This window comes from Microchirus variegatus, assembly GCF_963457635.1.
Source record: "Microchirus variegatus genome assembly, chromosome: 20".
Lineage (NCBI taxonomy): Eukaryota > Metazoa > Chordata > Actinopteri > Pleuronectiformes > Soleidae > Microchirus > Microchirus variegatus.
Window position 1 is genome coordinate 19,461,850 of NC_139821.1, and position 27,565 is coordinate 19,489,414.

At 40.9% G+C, this 27,565-nt stretch overlaps 2 protein-coding genes across 2 annotated transcripts; both read left to right on the forward strand.

Annotated features, from left to right (window-relative positions):
• Nucleotides 1-1,185: 1,185 nt before the first annotated feature.
• On the forward strand, nt 1,186-6,781 carry LOC310941824 (extracellular calcium-sensing receptor-like; the record flags this gene model as incomplete). The annotated part of the gene is made up of 9 exons (XM_083907072.1): nt 1,186-1,201; nt 1,366-1,525; nt 1,679-1,967; nt 2,046-2,132; nt 2,676-2,867; nt 3,827-4,360; nt 4,707-4,931; nt 5,654-5,777; nt 5,880-6,781. 9 exons carry the CDS (start codon nt 1,186-1,188, stop codon nt 6,779-6,781), a joined length of 2,529 nt encoding a protein of 842 aa, XP_083763198.1.
• Nucleotides 6,782-11,065: 4,284 nt separating this feature from the next.
• Nucleotides 11,066-27,238, forward strand: LOC310941826 (extracellular calcium-sensing receptor-like; the record flags this gene model as incomplete). The annotated part of the gene is made up of 9 exons (XM_083907074.1): nt 11,066-11,136; nt 11,916-12,101; nt 21,059-21,353; nt 21,432-21,518; nt 22,080-22,271; nt 23,474-24,007; nt 24,877-25,101; nt 26,109-26,232; nt 26,337-27,238. The coding sequence occupies 9 exons, from the start codon at nt 11,066-11,068 to the stop codon at nt 27,236-27,238; spliced, it is 2,616 nt and encodes an 871-aa protein (XP_083763200.1).
• Between the last annotated feature and the right edge of the window lie 327 nt (nt 27,239-27,565).

Genomic DNA, 27,565 nt, shown 5'->3' on the forward strand with positions numbered 1-27,565 from the left:
TTAAATTTATTGCCCATGTAGATCACCGCTCACAGCTTGTTCAGGAAGGACGTGTGGAGACTGTGTTATGTGGGAAATAGTAAATTTATTGTGAGGGAGTTGGGGACCGCTGCTCTAACGCACCCACGGTTAGCCCGGAGCTGCAGGGTTCCATTCATGGACCTCTCCTCTTTTCATTGTACCAACCTCCTTTGGGTTCTATTTTGAGTAAAAATGGCATTTGTTTCCACTACCATGCAGATGACTCTCAAATTTGCATACCTCTAACAGCAAGCTCAGAGGCGATCAGGCTTTTGCAGTTGCAGCCCCTAAGTTGTGGTATGGACTGCCATTACACATTAGGCAGATCATTGTCTGCTTGCATGTTCTGTCTTTTATGTTATGTTTTTTTTCTTTTTGTTGTTTTATACATGTTTATTAGTTAATTAGGACTGCACAGCACTTTGGTCAACTTGTATTTCTTTTGAATGTGCTTCATAAATAAATTGGATTGGATGACACCAAGAGGTTTTTTTTGATAGGAAAATTTTGCGTTTCATAGTGATCATGCAAATTCACTGCTGTGCCACAGCCATATACTGTAGCATGGACACTTTGGTAAGATCACACAGATTCTGTACAAGTATTTAGAAGGAGTTCAACTCAGGAGGTCACTTAATCTTTGTCGAGCTCTTGGTCTGATCACACTGCCAAGTTGCATGCATGTACTGTAAAATAAACATTGTACCATTTGCCATTGTGGTGACACTACAGTTTGTATGGAGAACAACGGAATCATTTTAGCACAAAATTACTAACAGATATGAAGTACTTGAAACTATGACATAAATACTAAACAGAGACCGAAACACCTTAATATGAAATGGAAAAACTTGCAATGTTGAATGTCTTTTAATACCAGGAGAAAACTTTCTGTGGTCTTGGCAAAATCAGCTCCAAGCAAAAGTACGTTAGTCAAGTCTTTACTTTGATCTTTTTGACGGTGACCAAATAGAAATCATGGGAGAAACAAATCTCTGTTGCCTCTTAACATCGGAAAATAAATAATAACAGGTTCTTCATATGAGACTCTATTTGTTTGTGTATTTGTCTTTTTGTTTTATTGTTTATCCCCTAAGCTTTTTGCCCACAGTTTGCATTAACCCACTTTAGTTCCTGATTGTGGACTACTGTCCAATCCTTTAGATGCAAGACTCAGAAGGTGTGATACTACAGGCTTTATAAAGTGCCTTGTTGTGCCTTGCCCTCTCATTCTCTCCTCAGCCCAGAGAAACATTATGACTTCATTTGCTTCATTGTATTTGGTTTTCTCTGTCAGTCTCCTCACTTTAACTGAAAGTTCACTTTCCAGCATCACCACTGCAGCTCCACCAGCAGCCTCAAAGTGCTTTCTTCTCAACAACTTCCAGCCAGGATTTGTGGTCCAGGGTGACTATGTCATTGGTGGGATTTTCCCCCTTCATTTTAATCTGAAAATGCCGGACCTTAATGGCACCTACAGACCACCACCAATAAATTGCAATGGGTGAGTTTCATAGATGGTGCAAGGATTATACTTATTTTTTCCTTTAAATGATGTCTAATGTCGCACTCTTAATATAAAATGGAGTAGACTGAATGTGTTTTAATCATTAGAGCTTTTAAATGAACACACTACATTCATCTGTATCAGCCGCAGACTTTTTCCCAGGGCTTTCCGGTGGGCTCAGACTATGAGACTGGCAGTGGAGGAGATAAACCAGAATCCAGTGCTGTTGCCGAATCACACTTTGGGCTACAAAATCTTTGATTCATGTGGATATCCACTGACAGGACAGAGAGCTGTTTTATCTATGCTGAATGGGATGAGTGAGGAAAACTCTACTATGTGCACAAATGCCTCGTCATTCCTCGCTGTGATTGGAGCTTCTGGATCTGCTCAGTCTATTGTTGTGTCAAGAATCCTGCAGCCATTCAGAATCCCCATGGTAACAATTACTTTTATTTATTTATCATCAAAAAAATGTAATCTTTTCTCAGTAACGCTGTGCTCTGTTTTTACATAGATCAGCTACTCTTCTTCATGTGCATGTTTGTCAGACAGACAGAAATATCCAACCTTCTTCAGAGTAATTCCTAGTGATGACTACCAGGTAAAATGTAAAACATGATCAGTTATTGTCAAAGCTTGACACATGTACTACTCTGTCATCAGAAATAATTATAACAAATATCTTTAAAGCTTTAAACTGTAAAATTAAAACTATGAATAAAAAAGAGGTAAATCTTTAAAGACTGAGAAATAAATGTACATATATAAATATTCCTCTTATATTCTGTTAGTGTCCTTTTCAGGTTTGGTCATTATAATAATCACTGATGATAACAATCAGTTTATTTATATTTTTGTTGTTAGTCTTTTTGCTTTTTTGAGTTAGAAACCACAGCACTGCTTACATTTTATTAAGATGGAACAATGCCTTTATGTGTTGTCCCTATCAAATAACACATCAATATTTCTTTGTTCTGCCAAACTTTCATGATTTATCGTTCACAGAATACAGCTTATATTCTGTGCTTATATGTTATAACAGGGCACAAAACCAAATAATTTATGAAGATATTGCTTTTCACTTGTTTTTGATGTCTGTGATATGAAACTGAGTGACTTTATTGTCTTTTTCTGTTGAGCCCAGGTGAAAGCCATTGCACAGCTGCTGGTGCACTTTAACTGGACTTGGGTGGGGCTGTTGCGAGAAGACAATGATTATGGCCGTTTTGCTGCACAAGGTTTACTGAGAGAATTACAGGAAACCAAAGTTTGTGTGGCCTACCAAGAAAGGATTCCTCTGCTCTACACTCGCCAAGGGGGACTACGGATAATGAAGGTATGAAAACACTGTGACCACTTTTAACTTCTACTCTGCTTTCCAGTACATTTTCTGTCATTAACCCATTCACATACATTCACACATTTAGACATTGTATCTATGTGGAGCACATTTTTTTGTGTCACATATCTTTCATACCATTCACACATTGCAAGTGTCTTTCCCAAAGAATCAAAGACGACTCACTCTGTCACTGACACACTATGTCCTCTTTAATGTGTTCTTACCACAAGATAAAACAATAACACCCTCTGAATCTCTAGGGGCTGGGTAGACTGGCGATTTGATGCATAAACAAAATTCTAAAGTTTTAATAACATTAATGAGTTTCTGTTTCAGTTAAAGACACTTTTGTGCTGCTAACAAATATTAACACATATATACATTAAATCTCCTATTTGTGGACCTACTGTCGTGACATTTAGAGACTCCTTGTCTCACTTTCATTATTTTATCTCATTCGGTCCATATTAGATCCAGAGAGGACAAGAAGGGAGTCATGATGTGAATTGAAACTCTCTGACCATGTATCAAATAACACTTTTCCTAAAAACATCACTTAAGTAAGTCCACAATAGGTCAGTGCATGTGCTTTCAATCAATTCACAATGACAAAATTATCATAATAGCAAAAAGCGAGACAATGTCCAGAAAATGAAGAGGGTCATAACACAAGGAAGATGAATAATGTCACAGGTGAAACTATTTTGGCAGAGCACAGAATCTCAATTGTGGGAAAATACAGGGTGAGAGGTCAAGACACAATAGTACCATCAGTAAATGATGAACCATGTAAACAAAAACATGACTTGACTTCTTTTCTTCACAATGAACACCTGAAATATTGCCTGAAATTTTATTGGTATTTTTATGGGTTTTTTTTCTTATTCTCTCTTTGTTTTGTTTTTGTCTCCTTGTAAAACCCTATCATCTACATTATCTGACCCTCTGTAAAGGTGATGCGTAGCTCTACTGCAAAAGTGGTGGTGGTATTTGCAGGCGGGGTGGAGATGATACCTTTCTTGAGAGACTACATGACTCAGAACATCACTGGAATCCAGTGGGTGGCAAGTGAAGCCTTAGTCACAGCATCAGTCTTTTCAGCGAGAGAGTTTTACCCTTACTTGGGAGGAACCATTGGGTTTGGCATCAAAACAGGTCATATCTCCAGACTGGGTGACTTCCTGTGGACAGTAAACCCTAAGAGATATCCTGACAATGTCCTGGTGCATGAGCTGTGGGAGTCTCTGTATGGTTGCAGTCCTTTTCCATCCTCTGTCAAACAGATGCCGCCCTGCTCAGGGCAGGAGTCTCTGCTGGAACAGCACTCAGCCTACATGAATACATCCAGCCCTAGAGTCACCTATAATGTATATAAGGCTGTATATGCCATTGCTCATTCCCTGCACAACCTCCTTCTCTGTCAGCCAGGGAGGGGGCCATTCCAGAACAACTCATGTGCTCAGAGCAACAACATACACCCCTGGCAGGTACTGTATAATCCACTATTTATTTACCATTACAAACTGTGGGTAACAGCCCAATGTCGGGCGTTGTAAGTATTGTCGGTGGACCTCCGACCACAATAACGACCTCCCATTGAATATTTTTGAATTCTTTAATGTGCTGTGTTCACTTCAACATTTTGTTACATTTCTACTCCTGTACTACTGTACAAATAAAATTACAATTACAAATACATTTAGACCATGGAATTTTAGGGGCCTTAAAATCTCAAAACTCTGAAGACTGGGAAGCTCTGCAAGACAGCATTTTACTGAAAACCTTGTTTGAGATAATTCAGTTTTTAATTTTGCGCATTTCTTAATGTTAAAGCTGCAACACTACCTCCAGGAAGTGAACTTTCAGATTGCTGGTGAGGAGGTGGACTTTGATGCCAAGGGTGACTCTGTACCCTATTATGATATTATCAGCTGGCAGAGAGGCCCAGGGGGAAACATTGAATTTGTCAATGTGGGTTTGTTTGATGGAACCAAGACTGTTGGAGAGGAGCTGTTGATCCAGGAGGACGGGATAATGTGGGCAGGACATCAGAGTGAGGCAAGCTGCTCACACTGTGTTTTTACCTTCATCAGATGCCAACTGTTGAAGTTCTGTAGGTTGAGAAGGAGGTAAGTCAGGGGGAGAGTACAGACTGGATCTGGTCCTTTGTTTTCATACTGTACGCAACACATCAGCCCAGCTGGACTATGATTTATTTGGTGACCTACTATCTACTGTTGTTTTCCCCATGGATCCTTCTTTTTGGAATGTAAAAGTGACTAGTTTTTTTACTCTAAATGCTGGACAGGTGACCATCTTGGGTCTGACCCCGCCTTTTGTCCTATGTCAGCTATGGGATTGGCTCCAGCTCCCCGCAACCCTCATGTGCAGGATAAAGCGGTAGACAATGAATGAATCTTTCTTCGTGACATTAATTGCTTCTGAAAGAGCTCTCATAGATCTACAGCAAAATCTATTTAACATAACCACAGGTTATGGAAAAGCTTATGGGTAGGAACACAGTCCTTAGTGTACACCTTGTAACCATGTAACCATCCAAAAGTTGTTTAATGACAACCGGCATACCTGTAGTTGAGACTGACATCTGCAGACCAAATATACCTAGCCAACCTAGGGCTCAAAACATTGTGTCAAACACACTTGAGAAAGATGAAGTAACAAATGTATTTAAGTTTAGCTTTTTTTTGAGTAATCTTCCATCAGTCAATAGATTAACCAATACAATTTACCAATATCACCACATGGTCTTTCCTCTCTAGGTGCCAGTGTCTGTGTGTAGTGCCAGTTGTCTTCCAGGCTCCCGGAAGGCTGTCCGTCGTGGGGAGCCTATCTGCTGCTTTGACTGTGTACCATGTGACAGTGGCAAAATTAGCAATCAGACAAGTGAGTTTGAGCTGAACAAGAAAAAGTCAAAGCAAATCTGTTCTTTTCAATTGTATTACAGCATTAATGCAATACTGAAAATAGTTTATTTATTCCCTTTAGACTCAGTAGATTGTACAATTTGTCCTGAGGACTTCTGGTCAAACAACGACAGAACAGCCTGCATCTCCAAGAAAGTGGAGTACTTGACCTTTGATTCATTGGGAATAGCCCTGACGGTGATGTCTGTGGTGGGCGCCTGCTTCACTCTGGCTGTCTGTGGAGTCTTCTTCTGTCACAGACACACAGCCATCGTCCGTGTGAATAACTCTGAGCTCAGTTTCTTCATACTGTTTGCACTGACTCTGTGTTTCCTGTGTTCTCTCCTTTTCATTGGAAAGCCAACATATTGGTCCTGCATGCTGCGCCACACCGCCTTTAGCATCACATTCTCACTGTGTATTTCCTGCATCCTGGGGAAGACCCTGGTGGTACTGGCTGCATTCACTGCCACCAGGCCAGGGCACAACATCATGAAGTGGCTGGGGCCTAAGCAGCAGAGGACCATTATCTCCAGCTGCACTCTAATTCAGGTGGTTATCTGTGCTGCCTGGCTCAGTGATGTTCCCCCGTTTCCATCCAGGAATACACAATATGAACATTCAAAGATCATACTGGAGTGTAGTGTGGGCTCTAGCCTGGCATTCTGGTGCGTTCTTGGATATATTGGTCTACAGGCCTGTCTGTGCTTTGTATTGGCTTTTCTGGCCAGAAAGTTGCCGGGAAACTTCAACGAGGCCAAGTTCATCACATTCAGCATGCTGATCTTCTGTGCTGTGTGGCTAGCATTCATCCCTGCTTATATCAGCTCCCCTGGAAATTATGCAGATGCAGTTGAGTCATTTGCCATCTTGGCCTCCAGCTTTGGCTTGTTGTTCTGCCTGTTTGCTCCAAAGAGTTACATTATTTTACTGAAACCTGAAAAGAATACAAAACAGCACCTGATGGGGAAAGAAAAGAAATGATGAAACAAATTAACCCAACGTTATTGAATTAGCAGCAAATGTACTGGTAGATTTATTTCAGTTACTTATGCATAACTAACCATGTAAAATCAATCAATGTTATTTTGATATTGATATTTATTTACACATATGACCACATCACAAGGTACATCATTTCAAGAAACGTTATATAGGAAGACATAATCCTCACAATATTATAGAAAGAGAATGCCACAATGAATTGAATAATTATCTGTAACTATCACTTTATTGTAAATTATCAAGTCATATAATTGTAGAAAAATCCTGACATTTTGAAGCTATTTGTTTTATCAATAAATAACAATAAATGCACTAAAGAAGCATGTAAATGATTCTTAAAAAGACTGTAGTAACAGGATGCGTATATAATGTGAAAATGATTTGCCAATAAATCTGAAATGCAATGGGGGATTGATTGATTGATTGATTGATTGATTGATTGGTCATGTGAGATTGTTGTGATTCATAAAACTATTGTTCTGCAAGGGTCGTACTTGAGCAAAGCATTTTGTTTTTCACACATGGCTTGAGATTCCCAAAATTTGTTCCAACAGCCCTAAACTCAACTGCCCCTGTTGCCCTATAGTTGTTTTAATGGTCCCTTCATCTCCTGAGCCAAAGCCAGGACCTAACAATGACACTAAACAAAATCTATTAAGGATAAAAAATATATTGAGACTGCACTTACAAGACCCCGACATTCTATGAGATTGTTTTTACAAAACATTCAAGTTTGAGTTGATCACAGAGGAGCTTGCTGCAGACATTTAAGGACTACAGCCTCCTCTGGAAGTACAGCCTGCTCTGCCCTTTTTTGTAGAGTGCTTCTGTTTTGGCTGACCAGTTCAGATTTGTCCAGGTGTATCCCTGGATACTTGTAAGTGTTCGCTACCTCCACATTTACCACCTCAATGGAGACTGGCAGCAGAGCGGGCTTCGACCTACGGAAACCAACCACCATCTCCTTGGTTTTAGCAATGTTGAGTTGTAGGTGGTTGAGTTTGCACCACTGCACAAAGTCATCCACCAGGCATCTGTACTCTCCCTCCTGCCCATCCCTGATACACCCTCACAATTGCAGTATCGTCTGAAAATGCTCCATTTGATGTTAGAGCAACTGGCCTGTAGTCATTAAGCTCACTTGGGTGATGAGTATGACATGATGGCTTCCACAGTGTTGGGACTCTTCCTAGACAGAGACTCAGGTTGAAGATGTACTTCAGTGGCTCCCCCAGTTCAGCAACACAGACCCTGAGCAGCCTTGGACACAGTCTTTCAGGTCCATCTGCCTTCCTGGGGTGGAGTTTCCTCAGCTATCCCTCAACCTGATCAGTCGTGATGATAGGGACGAGGGGAGGGGGAGAGGTGAGTGTTGAAGTGAGAGTGAGGGGGAATGGGGGAGATGTGGGTGAGATGTGGGTTAGGCAGGCAGGCTAGTAAAAGCATTGTCTGAGTCAGTGGAGGGTGGACCAGACACTGCCTCGGGAGCTGGGCAGTTGAACCTGCTGTAGAAGTGGTTCAAATGGTTTGCCCTGTCCAGCTGTCTCAGCTTGGGTTTAAGTTCCCCCGGTATGCGCCTCAGTTCTACCTGGTCCCCATCTCTAAACGCCATCTTTTTCCTATTGAGAACGGTCTTGACATTGCTGGTTATCCAAGGCATGTTATTTGGAAAGCAGCGCACAGTCTTTGTAGGAACTACAACATCCATGCAAAAGTTCAGGTAGTCAGTTAGGGTTAGGCATTGTGTGACCTCCTCTAAATGCTCTCCATTCTAAAACACACTCCAGTCAGTGGACTCAAACTGAAACCGGGTAGCTCAATATTAGCAGTGGTTATGCAGCTAGTTAGCCATGTCTCCATAAGGCATATCAGACTACATTCCCTGTACAACTTCTGATTCCTTACCAGGGCAGCCAGTTAGTCAGTCTTGTCAGCCAATATCAGCCAGTTCGATGGAGTTGAGGGCTTGTATCTCCACTTCTCCCGTCACTTTAACTGCTCTGCAGCCCTGAAAACACCACAATTCCTCTGGGATGTTAATTCCTCGTATAAACAAGTTTGCTGCCGTTAGAGCATTTCAATAACAGTTCCATAGCCAAAGGATAGAATAAAGAACACCCTGAGAGAGTGTAATACAAAGTCGTGAAATGAAGAAAGTAAACAAAAAGACTAAGAAAACACACAAGATACGGAGGTACATGGACATGCGGCCACTCTCGTCGGCGCAGAGACGATTGTCACTGATCATGCAGGAGGGTGACCACTGGAGAGATGGTTGACAGCCCGGAATGACAGAACCCAGGACAGTATAGGCTAGCAGACCATCCTCTGCATTTCATGAGGAAGAACCCAATAAAGTTACAGAAAGCCCTAAGGCTAATGACCCCATGCAGAGGAACTGATGACAAGAACATGCATTTGTGGAAAGCTGTGTAAGAAGCTACATGGCCTAAGGATCCATCATGCCAAATTGAAATGTCTGGGGCAGGGAAGTGAGGTGCAACACACAGGTCTACCCGGTGAAACGCAGGAGGAGCCCAGCCAGGAGGCAACTCACGGAGCCCAGTCCCTCCACGGACCACAGCCTCCCAATGCTGGCAGAGTAATATCACAGCAGTGTTAAGTTGCCCCCAGCCAGCAGATGGTGCGAGTGGCTGCATTTCGATCAGGATGTGTCCAACATCATCCGTCAAACTGCCAAGGGAGAGGTTGACAGCTGATTTCGGACACTAACCACCATCAGGATCATCTATGCCTCAGAAAGATTCGGTCAGTTTGAGAATGGAAACACCACGACTACCACATACTCCAGGAACTGCAGGGCCAACGAAATATACAAACTGCGTCAGGGGCTTCCCACCCTCAAAAAACAGTATAAGAATGTTGACTGATGAGGAGAAGCAGTGACTGGCAGTCACTGCAAAGCATCCTGAGGAAGGAGTTGATGACCCTTCGCAGAGCAGAGCAGAGAGAGCCAGGAAGAGAGCAGCCTTCATTGCCAATCCCTTTGGGTTTATAAAACAACTGTTTGGGGACAGGCGCAGTGGATGGTTGGTGAGTTCAACAGAGGAAGTGAACTGCTTCCTCCAGGGCAACTTGAGTGATCATATTAGTGAGCAAGACCTTCGAAGAAGGCAAGTTGCTGACCAGTGGAAGAAGGCTGGGAGTTTGGGGCCTCAACGAGGAGAACTCAAAAAACATTGACCAGTTCCAGACAATTTGACTGCTGATTGTGGAAAGAAAGGTGTTTTTTCATCATTGTCACTCAGAGGCTGACAGAGTTTCTCCTCAGGAACAGTTACATTGACCCCTCGGTCTAGAAGGGTGGGATTCCTGGAGCTCCTAGTATTCACGTAGCTCATAAGAGAGGCTGAGAACAGAGGTGACATTGCTGTGTTGTGGTTGAACCTGGGCAACGCTCATGGTTATATACCACACAAGCTGGTCGAGCTCACACTGCACTGCCACCATGCTCCCAGAAAGATCAATGATGGGGTGTGGCGCTCACTGGTGGCTTCCCCCTCCGGGGAGCGGACCTGACCCTGCCGCGCCGGTGAGTACCCGTGGAGAGCCGGGGCACTGGCGGCTGCGGGTGGTGGTTGGGTTGGCTGTAGGTCTGTCGGGGGGGGCCCCGGAGGGACGGTGGGTCCCTGTGCCGGGTGAGCGCGGGGTCCACCGTGACAGATCTTTTGACCTCTGAGGGCTGAGGGTCACTTCTGGGTCAGAAACATATGACTGGCATCGGTTTATGAAAGGAATAATAACAGGTTGCACCATCTCTGTTATACTTTTCACCCTTGCCATGAATATGGTGGTCAAGTCACCCGAGATGGAATGTAGAGGGCCCTTGAGCAAGTCAGGTGTACGACAACCACCGATAAAAGCCTGAATGGATGACCTCACCATCACTACAACATCAGTCCCAGGGTGCAGGTGGATCTTGAAAAGCTCATCAACTGGGCAAAGATTTTTAAGTTTTAAGGCCTTAAGGCCTCTAAGTCAAGGTCCATGGTGTTGAAGAGAGGGATGGTGATGGAATTATGATTTTCCATCTCAGGAACAGTCATCCCATCATATCACTTAGCAGCCAGTCAAGAGCTTGTGGAAGATCTTCAATGCAAGCCTGAAAGACACCACTGCCATCCAGAAGTCCTCGGCTCACCAAGGTTGACAAGTCAGATCTCCTTGGTAGATTCAAAGCCCGGATCTACCAGCATTCCATCATGCCCAGTCTTATGGCCTCTGCTGGCCTATGCAGTCCCAATGACGACAGTCAAGTCCCTGGAGAGGAAAACAAGCGGCTTCCTGTGGAAAGGCTGGGCCTTCCACGTAGCGTAAGGAGGACAGATCTATATTGAACGAGCAACACCTTGCAGTTGGTATCCAGGTGAATAAAATAGAAAGTGAAAAGTGGCAGTGGCAGAGTCGCACCTGTGACAGAATGTGCTGGTGGGCACTGTTGCAACCAGCAGAGCAGGTTTTAGGCTACTTCCAGGTCGGCAAGACACCATCTTTTCTAGGATGAGGTCCGAGCAGCGGTGGGGGGAGAGACCTGCCTCAGGCAAAACTAACAACAGACCTTCTCCACACATCCTCCTGTCCAGTGAGGTGAAGCCCAATGTAAAGGCTCCAAGCTGGGAGCTAAGTATGGCCACAACTCATTTACATTCAAGCTTTTAGCAGAGGATTTTATCCAAAGAAACTCTCTGGAAAAGTACAGTCATTGAGGCTTTATGAAAGTAACCAAACAGAAATCATGAGAGACACAAATGTCTGTTGCCTCTTTACATCAAACAAAAAAAATCAGGTACATTATCATATGAGACTGTATTTGTTTGTGTTTTTGTCTTAGTTTTTTCTTTGATTATGGCCTTAGCTTTTTCTCCAAAGCTTGCATTAACCCAATTTAGTTCCTGATGGACGACTGTCCAATCCAAAGCCACTCTGTCATTAATAAGATGCAAGACTGAGAAGGTGTGATACTGTAGCCTTTATAAAGTGCCTTATTGTTTGCTCTGTCTCTCTCATTCTCCTCATCCCAGTGAAACATTATGACTTCACTTGCTTTATTTTCTTTGCTTTACTCTGTCAGTGTTCTCACTTTAACTGATAGTTCACTTTCCAGCATCACCACTGCAGCTCCACCAGCAGCCTCAAAGTGCACTCTTCTAAACAGCTTCCAGCCAGGATTTGTGGTCCAAGGTGACTATGTCATTGGTGGAATTTTCCCCCTTCACTTTAATCTGAAAATGCCAGACCTTAATGGCACCTACAGACCACCACCAATAAATTGCAATGGGTGAGTTTCATAGATGCTGGGAGGATTATACTTGTTTTTTCCGTTGAATGATGTCTAATGTTGCACTCTTAATATAAAATGGAGTAGACTGAATGTGTTTTTAATCATTAGAGCTTTTAAATTAACACACTACATTCATCTGTATCAGCCACAGACTTTATCCCAGGGCTTTCCGGTGGGCTCAGACTATGATACTGGCAGTGGAGGAGATAAACCAGAATCATGTGCTGTTGCCGAATCACACTTTGGGCTACAAAATCTTTGATTCATGTGGATATCCACTGACAGGACAGAGAGCTGTTTTATCTATGCTCAATGGGGTGAGTGAGGAAAACTCTTCTTCGTGTGCAAATGCCTCTTCACTTGTCGCTGTGATTGGGGCCTCTGGATCTGCTCAGTCTATTGTTTTGTCAAGAATCCTGCAGCCATTCAGGATCCCCATGGTAGCAATGACTTTTATTTATGTCAATCATCAAAAAATGTTTAATCTTTTCTCAGTAACACTGCGCTCTGTTTTTACACAGATCAGCTACTCTTCTTCATGTGCATGTTTGTCAGATAGACAAAAATATCCAAACTTCTTCAGAGTAATTCCTAGTGATGACTACCAGGTAAAATGTAAAACATGATCAGTTATTGTCAAAGCTCGACACATGTACTACTCTGTCATCAGAAATAATTATTACAACTATATTTAAGCTTTAAACTGTACATTTTTAACTATGAATAAAAAAAGGAGACACGTCTTTAAACACTGAGAAATAGATTTAAACATTTATATTTTATATTTCATATTTCTCGAATATTCTATTACTATTCTTTTCAGGTTTGGTCATTAAAATAATCACTGATAATAATCATTAGTATATTTATAGTTTTGTTGTCAGTCTTTCTGCTTGTTTTAGAGTCTTAGAAACCACAGCACTGCTTACATTTTATTAAGATGGAACAATGCCTTTAGGTGTTGTCCCTATCGAATAATACATCAATATTTCTTTGTTCTGCCAAACTTTCATGATTTATCGTTCACAGAATACAGTTTATATTCTGTGCATATATGTTATAACAGGGCACAAAACCAAAATAATTTATGAAGATATTGCTTTTCACTTGTTTTTGATGTCTGTGAAATTAAACTGAGTGACTTCATTGTCTTTTTTTCTGTTGAGCCCAGGTAAAAGCCATTGCACAGCTGCTGGTGCACTTTAACTGGACTTGGGTGGGGCTGCTGCGAGGAGACAATGATTATGGCCGTTTTGCTGCAAAAGGTTTACTGAGAGAATTACAGGAAACCAAAGTATGTGTAGCCTACCAAGAAATGATTCCTCTGCTCTACACTCGCCAAGGGGGACTACGGATAATGAAGGTATGAAAACACTGTGGGCACTGTTGACTTCTTCTCTGCTTTCCAGTACATTTTCTGTCATTCACCCATCCACATACATTCACACATTTAGACATTGCATCTATGTGGAGCACATTTTATTGTGTCACACATCTTTCATACCATTCACACTCTGCAAGTGTCTTTCCCAAAGAATCAAAGACGACTCACTCTTTAACTGACACACTATGTCCTCTTTGTGTTCTTACCACAAGATAAAATAACAACACCCTCTGAAACTCTAGGGGCTGGGTAGACTGGCGATTTGATGATTAAAAAAATAATTAAAGTTTTAATAACATTAATGAGATTCTGTTTGAGTTCAAGACACCTTTTTGCTGCTAACACATATTAACACACATTAAAGCTCCTATTTGTGGACCTACTGTCATGACACTTAGAGACTCCTTGTCTCACTTAAATCCATTTATCTCATCAGGCCCATATTAGATCCAGAGAGGGCAAGAAGGGAGTCATGATGTGATTCGAAACTCTCTGACCATGTGTGAATAAAAACTTTTCCCCCAAAAAAATCACCTAACTAAGTCCAAAATAGGTCAGTGCATGTGCATTCAATCAAAAATGACCAAAGGATCATAATTGCACAATGTCCAGAAAATGAAGACGGTCATACGAGGAAGATGAATAACGTCACAGGTGAATCTTTTTTGGCAGAGCATAAAATCTCAATTGTGGGACAATACAGGGTGAGAGGTCAAGACACAATGTTGGTGCCAAAATATATCAGGAAATGATGAACCATGTAAACAAAAACATGACTTGACTTCTTTTCTTCACAATGAACACCTGAAATATTGCCTGAAATAACAGTTATTTTCCTGTGTGTACGTCTGTTTTTTTTCTTATTGTCACTCAGTTTTGTTTTTGTCTCTGTGTAAATCCATGTCATTTACATTATCTGACCTTCTGCGAAGGTGATGCATAGCGCAACTGCAAAAGTGGTGGTGGTATTTGCAGGCGAGGGGGAGATGACACCTTTCTTGAGAGACTACATGACCCAAAACATCACTGGAATCCAGTGGGTGGGGAGTGAAGCCTTGGTCACAGCATCAGTCTTTTCAGGTAGAGAGTATTACCCTTACTTGGGAGGAACCATTGGGTTTGGCATCAAAAAAGGTCATATCTCCAGACTGGGTGACTTCCTGCAGACTGTAAACCCTAAGAGATATCCTGACAATGTCCTGGTTCATGAGCTGTGGGAGTCTTTGTATGGTTGTAGTCCTGTTCCATCCTCTGTCACCCAGATGCCGCCCTGCTCAGGGCAGGAGTCTCTGCTAGAACAGCACTCAGCCTACATGAATACATCCAGCCCCAGAGTCACCTATAATGTATATAAGGCTGTATATGCCATTGCTCATTCCCTGCACAACCTCCTTGTCTGCCAGGCAGGGAGGGGGCCTTTCCAGAACAACTTATGTGCCCAGAGCAACAACATACACCCCTGGCAGGTACTGTACAATCCACTATTTCTTTACCATTACAAACTGTGGGTCACATCCCAATGGTGGACCTTGTAAGTATTGTAGTTGGACCTCAGTCCACGATAACTACCTCCCATTTACCAAAGTCATGTAACATACTGTACATATGACAAACATATTTTCTCTTCTAAAAAATATCAAATAACATTAATTTAAATCTTAATGTTTGAAATGTTTCTTGTTCCACTGTAAATACAACAATATATTTTAATTACCATGTGATGTGTTCACTTTGACGTTATGTTATAGATACTACAGTAATACTGTACAATTACAAATACATTTAGGCCATGGATTTGTAGGGGCCTTAAAATCTCAAAACTCTGAAGACTGGGAAGCTCTGCAAGACAGCATTTTACTGAAAACCTTGTTTGAGGTAATTCAGTTTTTCCTTTTGTGCATTTCTTCATTTTCAAGCTGCAACACTACCTCCAGGAAGTGAAATTTCAGATTGCTGATGAGGAGGTGGACTTTGATGTCAAGGGCAACTCTGTACCCTATTATGATATTATCAACTGGCAGAGAGGCCCAGGAGGAAACATTGAATTTGTCAATGTGGGTTTGTTTGATGGAACCAAGGCTGTTGGAGAGGAGCTGGTGATCCAGGAGGACAGGATAATGTGGGCAGGACATCGGAGTGAGGCAAGCTGCTCACAGTGTGTTTTTACCTTCATCAGATGCCAAATACTGAAGTTCTGTAGGTTGAGATGGAGGTAAGTCAGGTAGAGAGAACAGATTGGATCTGACATAGGGTCATTTGTTTTCATACATAAGACATATTCAAAGTCCAGCTGGACTATGATGTGTTTGGGGACTGACTATCAACTGTTTTTTTTCTCATGGATGTTTCTTTATGGAATGTAAGAGTTGTTTGCCTCTGTATGCTTTTGTCTCATGTCAGCTGGGATTGGCTCCAGGTCCCCGCGACTCTCATGCAGGATATCAAACAGAACCACAGGTTATGGAATAGCTTATGGACAGGAACCCAGTCCTCAGTGTACAACTTGTAACCATCAAAAAATTGTTTGATGACTACCGCCATACCTGTAGTGTAGACTTAGATCTTTATCCTCTAACCAACATAGAAACACTGTGTTAAACGCAGTTGAGAAACTATGAATACAAATTATTTATTGAAAAGTGGTTTTGAGGAATCTTCCATCTGTTATATAACATATATATATATATATATATATATATATATATATATATATATATATATATATATATATATATATATATATATATATATATATATATATATACATAACGGATGTATATACAGTGGAGGAAATAAGTATTTAACCCCCATATCCAAACATTACTTAATACTTGGTGGAGAAACCCTTGTTGGCAAGTACAGAGGTCAGACATTTCTTGTAGTTCATCACCAGGTTTGTACACATCTCAGGAGGAATTTTGGACCACTCCTCTTTGCAGATCTCTCCATCATGGGAAAGACCAAATAACTTTCTAAGGACATTAGGGACAAGATTTTAGAACTGCACAAGGCCGGAATGGGCTACAAGAACATTGGCAAGAAGCTTGGTGAGAAGGAGACAACTGTTGGTGGTACATTAGAATATGGAAGAAACATAAAATGACTGTCAATCTCCGCCGGTCTGGGGTTCCATGTAATATTTCACCTTGTGGGGTATCAACGATCATGAGAAAGGTGAGGGCTCATCCCAGAAATACACGGGAGAAGCTTCTTGATGATCTCAAGGCAGCTGGAACCACAGTCACAAAGAAAACCATTGGTTACACACTACGCCCTAATGGCTTAAAATCCAGCAGCACCTGTAAGGTCCCCCTGCTCAACAAGGCACATGTACATGCCCCTTTGAAGTTTGCCATTGAACACCTGAATGATTGGGAGAAGGTGCTGTGATCACATGAGACCAAAATCGATCTCTTATGAATCAATTCAACTCGCCGTGTTTGGAGGAAGAGGAATTCAGACTATGATCCAGGAACACCATCCCCACCGTCAAGCATGGAGGTGGAAGCATTATGCTTTGGGGGTGTCACTCTGCTAAGGGGACAGGTCAATTTTACCACATTGAGGGAAAGATGGATGGGACATTGTACCATGAAATTCTGGGTGACCAACGCTTTCTCTCAGCCAGGTGTTATGATTCTTGATAAAGAATCGACAGCTTGTTATTAGAACCAGAATGCAGACAGACAACGAGAGAGTGTAAAACGATCAGAATATATATTTATTGCAGATATAGAACAATAATGCGAGGTGAATGTGTCTGTGAAGTTGCAGCTGAGCGAGTGTCAGAGTTCGTTGGCGTGTGGTTTTGATAGGCGGTCAAATACTTATTTCACTCAATGAATTGCAAAATTATTAATAATTTATATTTTGTTTTATGTGATTTTTTGGATTTTCTTTTTGACATTCTGTCGCTCCCTGTTAAAATAAACCTACCATTAAAATTATAGACCAATCATTTCTTTGTTAGTGGATGATCTTACAAAATCAGTGAGGGATCAAATACTTTATTTCCTCCACTGTATATTATATTATGTTATATAAGAGATTAACTAACCCAATACTATTAACCAATATCAGCACATGGTCTTTCCTCTCTAGGTGCCAGTATCTGTGTGCAGTGCCAGTTGTCTTCCAGGCTCCCGGAAGGCTGTCCGTCGTGGGGAGCCTATCTGCTGCTTTGACTGTGTACCATGTGACCGTGGCAAAATTAGCAATCAGACAAGTGAGTTTGAGCTGAACAATAAAAACTCAAAGCAAATCCATTCTTGCAATTTTAGTAAGTAATGCAATACTGAACATTGTCCATACTTTCTTCCCTTCAGACTTAGTAGATTGTACAATTTGTCCTGACGACTTCTGGTCAAACAACGACAGAACAGCCTGCATCTCCAAGAAAGTGGAATACTTGACCTTCGATTCATTGGGAATAGCCCTGACAGTGATGTCTGTGGTGGGCGCCTGCTTCACTCTGGCTGTCTGTGGAGTCTTCTTCTGTCACAGACACACAGCCATCGTCCGTGTGAATAACTCTGAGCTCAGTTTCTTCATACTGTTTGCACTGACTCTGTGTTTCCTGTGTTCTCTACTTTTCATTGGAAAGCCAACATATTGGTCCTGCATGCTTCGCCACACTGCCTTTAGCATCACATTTTCACTGTGTATTTCCTGCATCCTGGGGAAGACCCTGGTGGTACTGGCTGCATTCACTGCTACCAGGCCAGGGCACAACATCATGAAGTGGCTGGGGCCAAAGCAGCAGAGGACCATTATCTCCAGCTGCACTCTGGTTCAGGTGGTAATCTGTGCTGCCTGGCTTATTGATGTTCCCCCATTTCCATCCAGAAATACACAATATGAACATTCAAAGATCATACTGGAGTGTAGTGTGGGCTCTAGCCTGGCATTCTGGTGCGTTCTTGGATATATTGGTCTACAGGCCTGTCTGTGCTTTGTATTGGCTTTTCTAGCTCGAAAGTTGCCAGGAAACTTCAACGAGGCCAAGTTCATCACATTCAGCATGCTAATCTTCTGTGCTGTGTGGCTAGCATTCATCCCTGCTTATATCAGCTCCCCTGGAAATTATGCAGATGCGGTTGAGTCATTTGCCATCTTGGCCTCCAGCTTTGGCTTATTGTTCTGCCTGTTTGCGCCAACGAGTTACATTATTTTACTGAAGCCTGAAAAGAATACAAAGCAGCACCTGATGGGGAAAGAAAATAAATAATGAAACACAAATAAATCCAAAGCTATTGTATCAGTCATAAGTGGAATTGTAGATTTCTTTCAGGGAGTTATGGATAACTAACCATTTCAAAAAACGTTTGTTAATCAATTTTCTTTTGAATTTCTTGACAGATATTAATGGATGTCAAGAAAATTTAGATAACATGGACCCTTCACAGGATGCTTGAGGAAAAGTAGTGATAACAATATATGTGACAAAACTACAGAATTAGTGTTTCTTGGTCATTTCCATGGTAGATCATAAACTTTGGTAGACTACAACAAACTAAACAATGCAGTGATTTTTCCACCTTTGGCAAAGTCTCCATCATAGCTGTTGAATATTTGTATCAGCTCTTACCAGTTAAAGGAAAGTCTCTTTACACAGAAGAAATAAAGATCAACTTATGCGGAAATACTTTGTATGTACTCAGAGTTTCAACTGCAACGTCCATCAGAGTAAATACAGCTCAGCTAAGTGAACAGAAGCGCTGCCAGGTATCTGGCAAGAAATAAATGAACTCAGTTGCAATTTGTCTGTTGAGATGATGAAATGTTGAAATGTTGTAAATTGATTGAAATTAAATAAGTTATTTCAGCTAAAAATTGTACTAACTGTTAAAATGTGCATACAAAGCTAGAGTGTTTTTTTGTGTTTTGAACAGAAGTGCTGTCAGTTCATGAAAGGCTTTGATTAGTTATTTAAGAATGAGGCCAAAAACATTTGCACTTACTGCAAATTTAATAGTTTTGTATTATTATCACACAATATTTGAAAGTAAACCTCATTTTCAGAAATATTTGTGATGTTTTTTTGATACTCGTCTCAAACACTGAAGTGGCCCCTTACTGAGATGACAGTGCCAGCAGTTGCCCCCAGCTCATTTGAGTTTGAGACCCCTCAACTCAGTAGGCCACTTGATCTTTGTCTAGTTCTTGGTCTGATCACCTTGTTTCATGCATTGTAAATGAAACCCTGTACCCTTTGCCATTTTGGTGACACTTTATATGGAGGACCGTGGAATAATTTTTGCACAAAATTACTGACAAATATGAAGTAAATTTGTGACCATAGACTTAATGACTATACTAAATAGAGACCCAAACATCTTAGTATGAAATGGAAAAACTTTTTAACAATGACCAAATCGAAATCATGAGAGAGACAAAATGTCTGTTGCCCCTTCATATCAAAAATAAATAACAGGTACATTATCATATGAGACTGTATTTGTTTTTGTATTTGTCTTTGTTTTTTCTTTGTTAAGGGCCTTAGCTTTTTCTCCACAGTTTGTATTATCCGTTTTCGAGCATTTTGACCCATCTTTCGAGACCCACAGAATATTGTGTTCTATGACTATGTAAACTGTGAAATATTTGAAATGTTAGACTTTCTTCTTTTGTCTGGAAAAAAAGTTTGTTTCTACCTTTTTCAGTTCTTTAGTAATCAGCATTAGAAAATAGGCTGATTTCACCAAAAACTGAAAAAACAAGCTTTTTGTGAAAAGAAGCATTTCAAGCAGATCAGTGACTTTGAGGCTAATATTTATTGCTTTAGTGATACCTCAAACATCTGAACAGTGTTTTCTTTCTGTAAAACAACAAATACAACACTCATAAAGGGCTTTTGATGGAAAAACAATAATTTATGTAAGAATCGTCAGTTGAGCTTGGCCATTGGTGACGTGCGACGCAAGAAATGTGGCGTCTTAATGCTTCACCCCGGTTTTGGAGACCGCATGGCTCTGTAACTTCCTCATTTCAGATAAATATCCAGGTTTGTAATTGAGTCCATGATTGTGGACTACTGTCCAATCCAAAGCCACTCTGTCATTAATAAGATGTTGGAGGTGTGACACTGTAGCCTTTATAGTGCCTTTAAGTGCCTTATCTTGTGCTCTGTCCCTCTCAATCTCTCCTCAGCCCAGTGAAACATTATGACTTCACTTGCTTTATTTTCTTTGCTTTACTCTGTCAGTGTTCTCACTTTAACTGATAGTTCACTTTCCAGCATCACCACTGCAGCTCCACCAGCAGCCTCAAAGTGCACTCTTCTAAACAGCTTCCAGCCAGGATTTGTGGTCCAGGGTGACTATGTCATTGGTGGGATTTTCCCCTTTCATTATAATGTGAAAATGCCAGACCTTAAAAACACCTATAGACCACCACCAATAACTTGCAATGGGTGAGTTTCATAGATGATAGTGTGGGAGGATTTTACTTACTTTTTCCGTTAAATGATGTCTAATTTTGCACTCTTAATATAAAATGAAGTAGACTTAATGTATTCATAATCATTAGAGCTTTTACATGAATTGACTACATTCATCTGGTTGGACCACAGATTTGATCCCAGGGCTTTCCGGTGGGCTCAGACTATGAGACTGGCAGTGGAGGAGATAAACCAGAATTCAGTGCTGTTGCCGAATCACAGTCTGGGCTACAAAATCTTTGATTCATGTGCATATTCATATCCACTGACAGGACAGAGAGCTGTTTTATCGATGCTGAATGGGGTGAGTGAGGAAAACTCTTTTATGTGCACTAATGCCTCGTCATTCATTGCTGTGATTGGGCCTTCTGGATCTGCTCAGTCTATTGTTGTGTCAAGAATCCTGCAGCCATTCAGGATCCCCATGGTAAGAATGACTTTTAATGTAAATCATCACAAAAATGTTATTCTTTTCTCAGTAACACTGCACTCTGTTTTTACACAGATCAGCTACTTTTCTTCGTGTGCATGTTTGTCAGACAGACAGAAATATCCAACCTTCTTCAGAGTAATTCCGAGTGATGACTACCAGGTAAAATGTAAAATATGTGGTCAGTTGTTGGTTTCAGTCAACCCTAACCCTACTCTATCATCAGAAATAATTATTACAACTACTTTTAAAGCTTTAAACTGTAAAATTAAAAAAAGAGGCAAATCTTTAAACACTGAGAAATGGATTATATGTTTTTCTCTTTCTTATATTATTGTTGTCTTCTTATCAGGTTTGACCATTATAATAATCACTTATGATAATCACCAGTATAGTTTTATTATTGTTTATTGTTACAATCTTTATTATGGATGTTTGTTGATGTATTTTAGATTTGTCTGCTTGTTTAAGCATCTTAGATGTACAACACTGCTTACATTGTATTAAGATGGAACAATGCTTATGTGTCGTCCCTATCAAATAATACATCACTATTTATTTGTTCTGCCAAACTTCCATGCTTTATCTTTTACAGAATACAGGCATGTTATAACAGGGCACAAAACCAAATGATCTATGAAGATATTGCTTTTCATTTGTTGACGTTTTTTCATGTCTGTGATATAAAACAGAGAGTTGATTGTCTTTTTCTGTTGAGCCCAGGTCAAAGCCTTTGCACAGCTGCTGGTGCACTTTAGCTGGACTTGGGTGGGTCTGCTGCGAGGAGACAATGATTATGGCCGCTTTGCTGTAAAAGGTTTACTGAGAGAATTACAGGAAACTAAAGTATGTGTGGCGTACCAAGAAATGATTCCTCTGCCGTACAATCGCCAGGCAGGACTAAGGATAATGAAGGTATGAAAATACTCAGTGCACTGTTGACTTCCACCTTTAAATTGTAAGTTTTCCCTATTTATATAGAGCATTTCTCATGTTGATGACAATTCAAAGCTCCTTTACATAGCATATATAGTTTTTGTCATTCACCCATTCACATACATCCACACATTTATACAGTGAATCTACTAGTGCAGTGCTGGTAGGAAGTATGCATTCCTATAGTGGGAGCTGAAGAAGATTTTCAGTTATGCGTCTCACTGCTTCACCCCTCACTCTACCACTGAGTCACCAGCGCTCCTTTAATGTGTTCTTACCACAAGATACAATAATATCCTCTGGAAAATAACGTTTTTATTGCATTAATGAGTTTCTGTTTCAGTTAAAGACACTTTTGTGCTGCTAACACATACATAATATTATAGATGTATAGATATTAAAGCTCCTATTTGTGGACCTACTGTCATCATTAAATTTAGACACTCCAGGACTGTATCGAATGAAAGCTGTATCTTTGTGTCACTTACATCCATTTATGTCATCAGGTCCAGAGAGGAGAAGGGAGTCATGAATTGTAACTCTATGTCCATCAAAAAAAAATTCCTAAGAAAATCACTTAACTACGTCCACAATAGGTCAATATATGTGCTTTCAATCAAAAATTACATAAGAATCAGAATCACAAAATGAAGATAGTTTCACCTTCCTTGTGTTATGACACACACAAGGAAGATCAATAATGTCACAGGTGAAACTATTTGGGCATAAAATCTCAATATGGACACATGTACGGACATACATGTAGTCTGTTTGACTGTTTAGAGCGAGACTGCAGCTCTGATTGCTACCTGCTGCTGAAACATGTTATGTTAAACTGTCATAAGAAAAATCAGTTTGATGATAATAATGTATTCTGTGGGTAAAGGGGGCGAGACTAGATAAGCTTTTGCTTCGCCCGTTTTCCCTTTCTGCCATGTGTATGAATTAAACTAAGATGATGTGTGATGATGATTGATCTAAGTGACATGCCTGAAATAAACAAATAAATAAATAAAACGGGACTTGACTTAGACAAAACAAAGTATTTTCTTCAAAATTAACACCTGAAATATAACGTCTATACTAGTTATATTTAACTGTGTACATCTGAGTTGTTCTTTGTCACTCAGTATTGATTTTTCCATGTAAATCCCTGTCACATTATCTGACCTTCTGTAAAGGTGATGCGTAGCTCTACTGCAAAAGTGGTGGTGGTATTTGCAGGCGAGGGGGAGATGACACCTTTCTTGAGAGACTACATGACTCAGAACATCACTGGAATCCAGTGGGTGGCAAGTGAAGCCTTGGTCACAGCATCAGTCTTTTCAGGGAGAGAGTATTACCCTTACTTGGGAGGAACCATTGGCTTTGGCATCAAAACAGGTCATATCTCGAGACTGGGTGACTTCCTGCAGACTGTAAACCCTAAGAGATATCCTGACAATGTACTGGTGCATGAGCTGTGGGAGTCTCTATATGGTTGCAGCCCTTCTCCATCCTCTGTCACCCAGATGCCGCCCTGCTCAGGGCAGGAGTCTCTGCTAGAACAGCACTCAGCCTACATGAATACATCCAGCCCTAGAGTCGCCTATAATGTATATAAGGCTGTATATGCCATTGCTCATTCCCTGCACAACCTCATTCACTGTCAGCCAGGGAGGGGGCCATTCCAGAACAACTCATGTGCTCAGAGCAACAGCATACACCCCTGGCAGGTAATGTATAATCTGTTATTTCTTAACCAATACAAACTGTGGGTCAACACCCAATGGTGGGCTCCCATTTACCAAAGTCATGTAGCATGCTGAACGTAATATGTGTCCAGCCATGGCAAAAACGTTCACAAGTCTACTTCGGGACGTTATTTACAGATTCCGAAAGTGTGATTTCTAAGCTTTCGGACAATGTCAAACACATCAGTAAATCTGATCATTTTTGAAGAAGATGTGGCCATTTGAATGTAGGCACTCCTCAAACTGCTTTAGGGAGAAATTCAGCCTGAAAGATTTTGACCTACTTGAGGAGCCATGCCAATAGCTGCTCATTAGCATCACATTTACATGGTCACAACCCCCCACCCAGTCTAGCTGTCAGTGACATTTGATATCTGTTAGCCCACAGGACAGAAACAGTGTAGCAGTGTAGTAACATTTTGAGTTATTTAAAGCTCATGAAAGTCTGATTTCTAAGCTTCCCAACAGTCTAAACCATGAAAATATGAATTATATAATAATTCATAAATAAGATATGTCCATTTGAATGTAGGCAGGTCACATATGACAAACATATTTTCTGTGTTATAAAATATCTAAATTAAAATATATTAAAATCTTAATTAAATATGTTTACTAATATGTTTAAATTGATTGTTGTTCCATTGTAGACACAAGATATTAAAATTTCCATGTGATATGTTCACTTTAACGTTATGTCACAGTTCTGCTGCTGTACAAATTTAGGCCGTGGATTTTAAGGGGTCTTACAACCTCAAACTCTGAAGACTGGAACGTTCTGCAAGACATCATTTTACTGAAAACCTTCTTTAAGTTAATCAGTGTTTCATTTTGTGCATTTCCATTTCAAGCTGCAACACTACCTCCAGGAAGTGAACTTTCAGATTGCTGGTGAGGAGGTGGACTTTGATGCCAAGGGCGACTCTGTACCCTATTATGATATTATCAACTGGCAGAGAGGCCCAGGAGGAAACATTGAATTTGTCAGTGTGGGTTTGTTTGATGGAACCAAGGCTGTTGGGGAGGAGCTGTTGATCCAGGAGGACGGGATAATGTGGGCAGGACATCGGAGTGAGGCAAGCTGCTCACACCGTGTTTTTACCTTCATCAGATGCCAAATACTGAAGTTCTGTAGGTTGAGATGGAGGTAAGTCAGGTGGAGAGAACAGATTGGATCTGACATAGGGTCATTTGTTTTCATACACAAGACATATTCAAAGTCCAGCTGGACTATGATGTGTTTGGGGACTGACTATCAACTGTTTTTTTTCTCATGGATGTTTCTTTATGGAATGTAAGAGTTGTTTGCCTCTGTATGCTTTTGTCTCATGTCAGCTGGGATTGGCTCCAGCTCCCCGCGACTCTCATGCAGGATATCAAACAGAATTATAGAATTATGGAATAGCTTATGGACAGGAACCCAGTCCTCAGTGTACAACTTGTAACCATCAAAAAATTGTTTGATGACTACCGCCATACCTGTAGTGTAGACTTAGATCTTTATCTTCTAACCAACATAGAAACACTGTGTTAAACGCAGTTGAGAAACTATGAATACAAATGATTTATTGAAAAGTGGTTTTGAGGAATCTTCCATCTGTTATATAATATATATATATATATATATATATTGTCCTATCTCAGCTGGGATTGGCTCCAGCTCCCCGCGACCCTCATGTGCAGGATAAAGTGGTAGACAATGAATGAATCTTTCTTCATGACATTAAATGCTTCTGAAAGAGCTCTCATAGAACTACAGCTAAATCTATTTAGACAGAACCACAGGTTATGTAATAGCTTATGCGCAGCAACCTAGTCCTCATTGTACACCTTGTAACCATGTAACCATCAAAGAAAATGTTTCATGACTACCAGCATACCTCTATTCTAATCTGATCTAATCTAATCTGCAGAACAAATGTATCTAACCCACATAAAACACTGTGTTAAACACAGTGTTTTGAGTGTTGTTAAGTAGAAGTAACAAATTCTTTATTGAAAAGTGGTTTTGAGGATTTTCCCATCAGTCAATAGATGAACCAATACAATTTACCAATATCAGCACATGGTCTTTCCTTTCTAGGTGCCAGTGTCTATGTGCAGTGCCAGTTGTCTTCCAGGCTCCCGGAAGGCTGTCCGTCGTGGGGAGCCTATCTGCTGCTTTGACTGTGTACCATGTGACAGTGGCAAAATTACCAATCAGACAAGTGAGTTTGAGCTGAACAATTAAATGTCAAAGCAAATCCATTCTTACAGTTGTAGTACAGAAGTAATGCAATACTGAACATTGTTCATACTTTCTTCCCTTTAGACTCAGTAGATTGCACAATTTGTCCTGAGGACTTCTGGTCAAACAAAGACAGAACAGCCTGCATCTCCAAGAAAGTGGAGTACTTGACCTTCAATTCATTGGGAATAGCCCTGACAGTGATGTCTGTGGTGGGCGCCTGCTTCACTCTGGCTGTCTGTGGAGTCTTCTTCTGTCACAGACACACAGCCATCGTCCGTGTGAATAACTCTGAGCTCAGTTTCTTCATACTGTTTGCACTGACTCTGTGTTTCCTGTGTTCTCTACTTTTCATTGGAAAGCCAACATATTGGTCCTGCATGCTTCGCCACACTGCCTTTAGCATCACATTTTCATTGTGTATTTCCTGCATCCTGGGGAAGACCCTGGTGGTACTGGCTGCATTCACTGCTACCAGGCCAGGGCACAACATCATGAAGTGGCTGGGGCCTAAGCAGCAGAGGACCATTATCTCCAGCTGCACTCTGGTTCAGGTGGTTATCTGTGCTGCCTGGCTTATTGATGTTCCCCCATTTCCATCCAGAAATACACAATATGAACATTCAAAGATCATACTGGAGTGTAGTGTGGGCTCTAGCCTGGCATTCTGGTGCGTTCTTGGATATATTGGTCTACAGGCCTGTCTGTGCTTTGTATTGGCTTTTCTAGCTCGAAAGTTGCCAGGAAACTTCAACGAGGCCAAGTTCATCACATTCAGCATGCTAATCTTCTGTGCTGTGTGGCTAGCATTCATCCCTGCTTATATCAGCTCCCCTGGAAATTATGCAGATGCGGTTGAGTCATTTGCCATCTTGGCCTCCAGCTTTGGCTTATTGTTCTGCCTGTTTGCGCCAACGAGTTACATTATTTTACTGAAGCCTGAAAAGAATACAAAACAGCACCTGATGGGGAAAGAAAATAAATAATGAAACACAAATAAATCCAAAGCTATTGTATCAGTCATAAGTGGAATTGTAGATTTCTTTCAGGGAGTTATGGATAACTAACCATTTCAAAAAACGTTTGTTAATCAATTTTCTTTTGAATTTCTTGACAGATATTAATGGATGTCAAGAAGATTTAGATAACATGGACCCTTCACAGGATGCTTGAGGAAAAGTAGTGATAACAATATATGTGACAAAACTACAGAATTAGTGTTTCTTGGTCATTTCCATGGTAGATCATAAACTTTGGTAGACTACAACAAACTAAACAATGGAGTGATATTTCCACCTTTGGCAAAGTCCCCA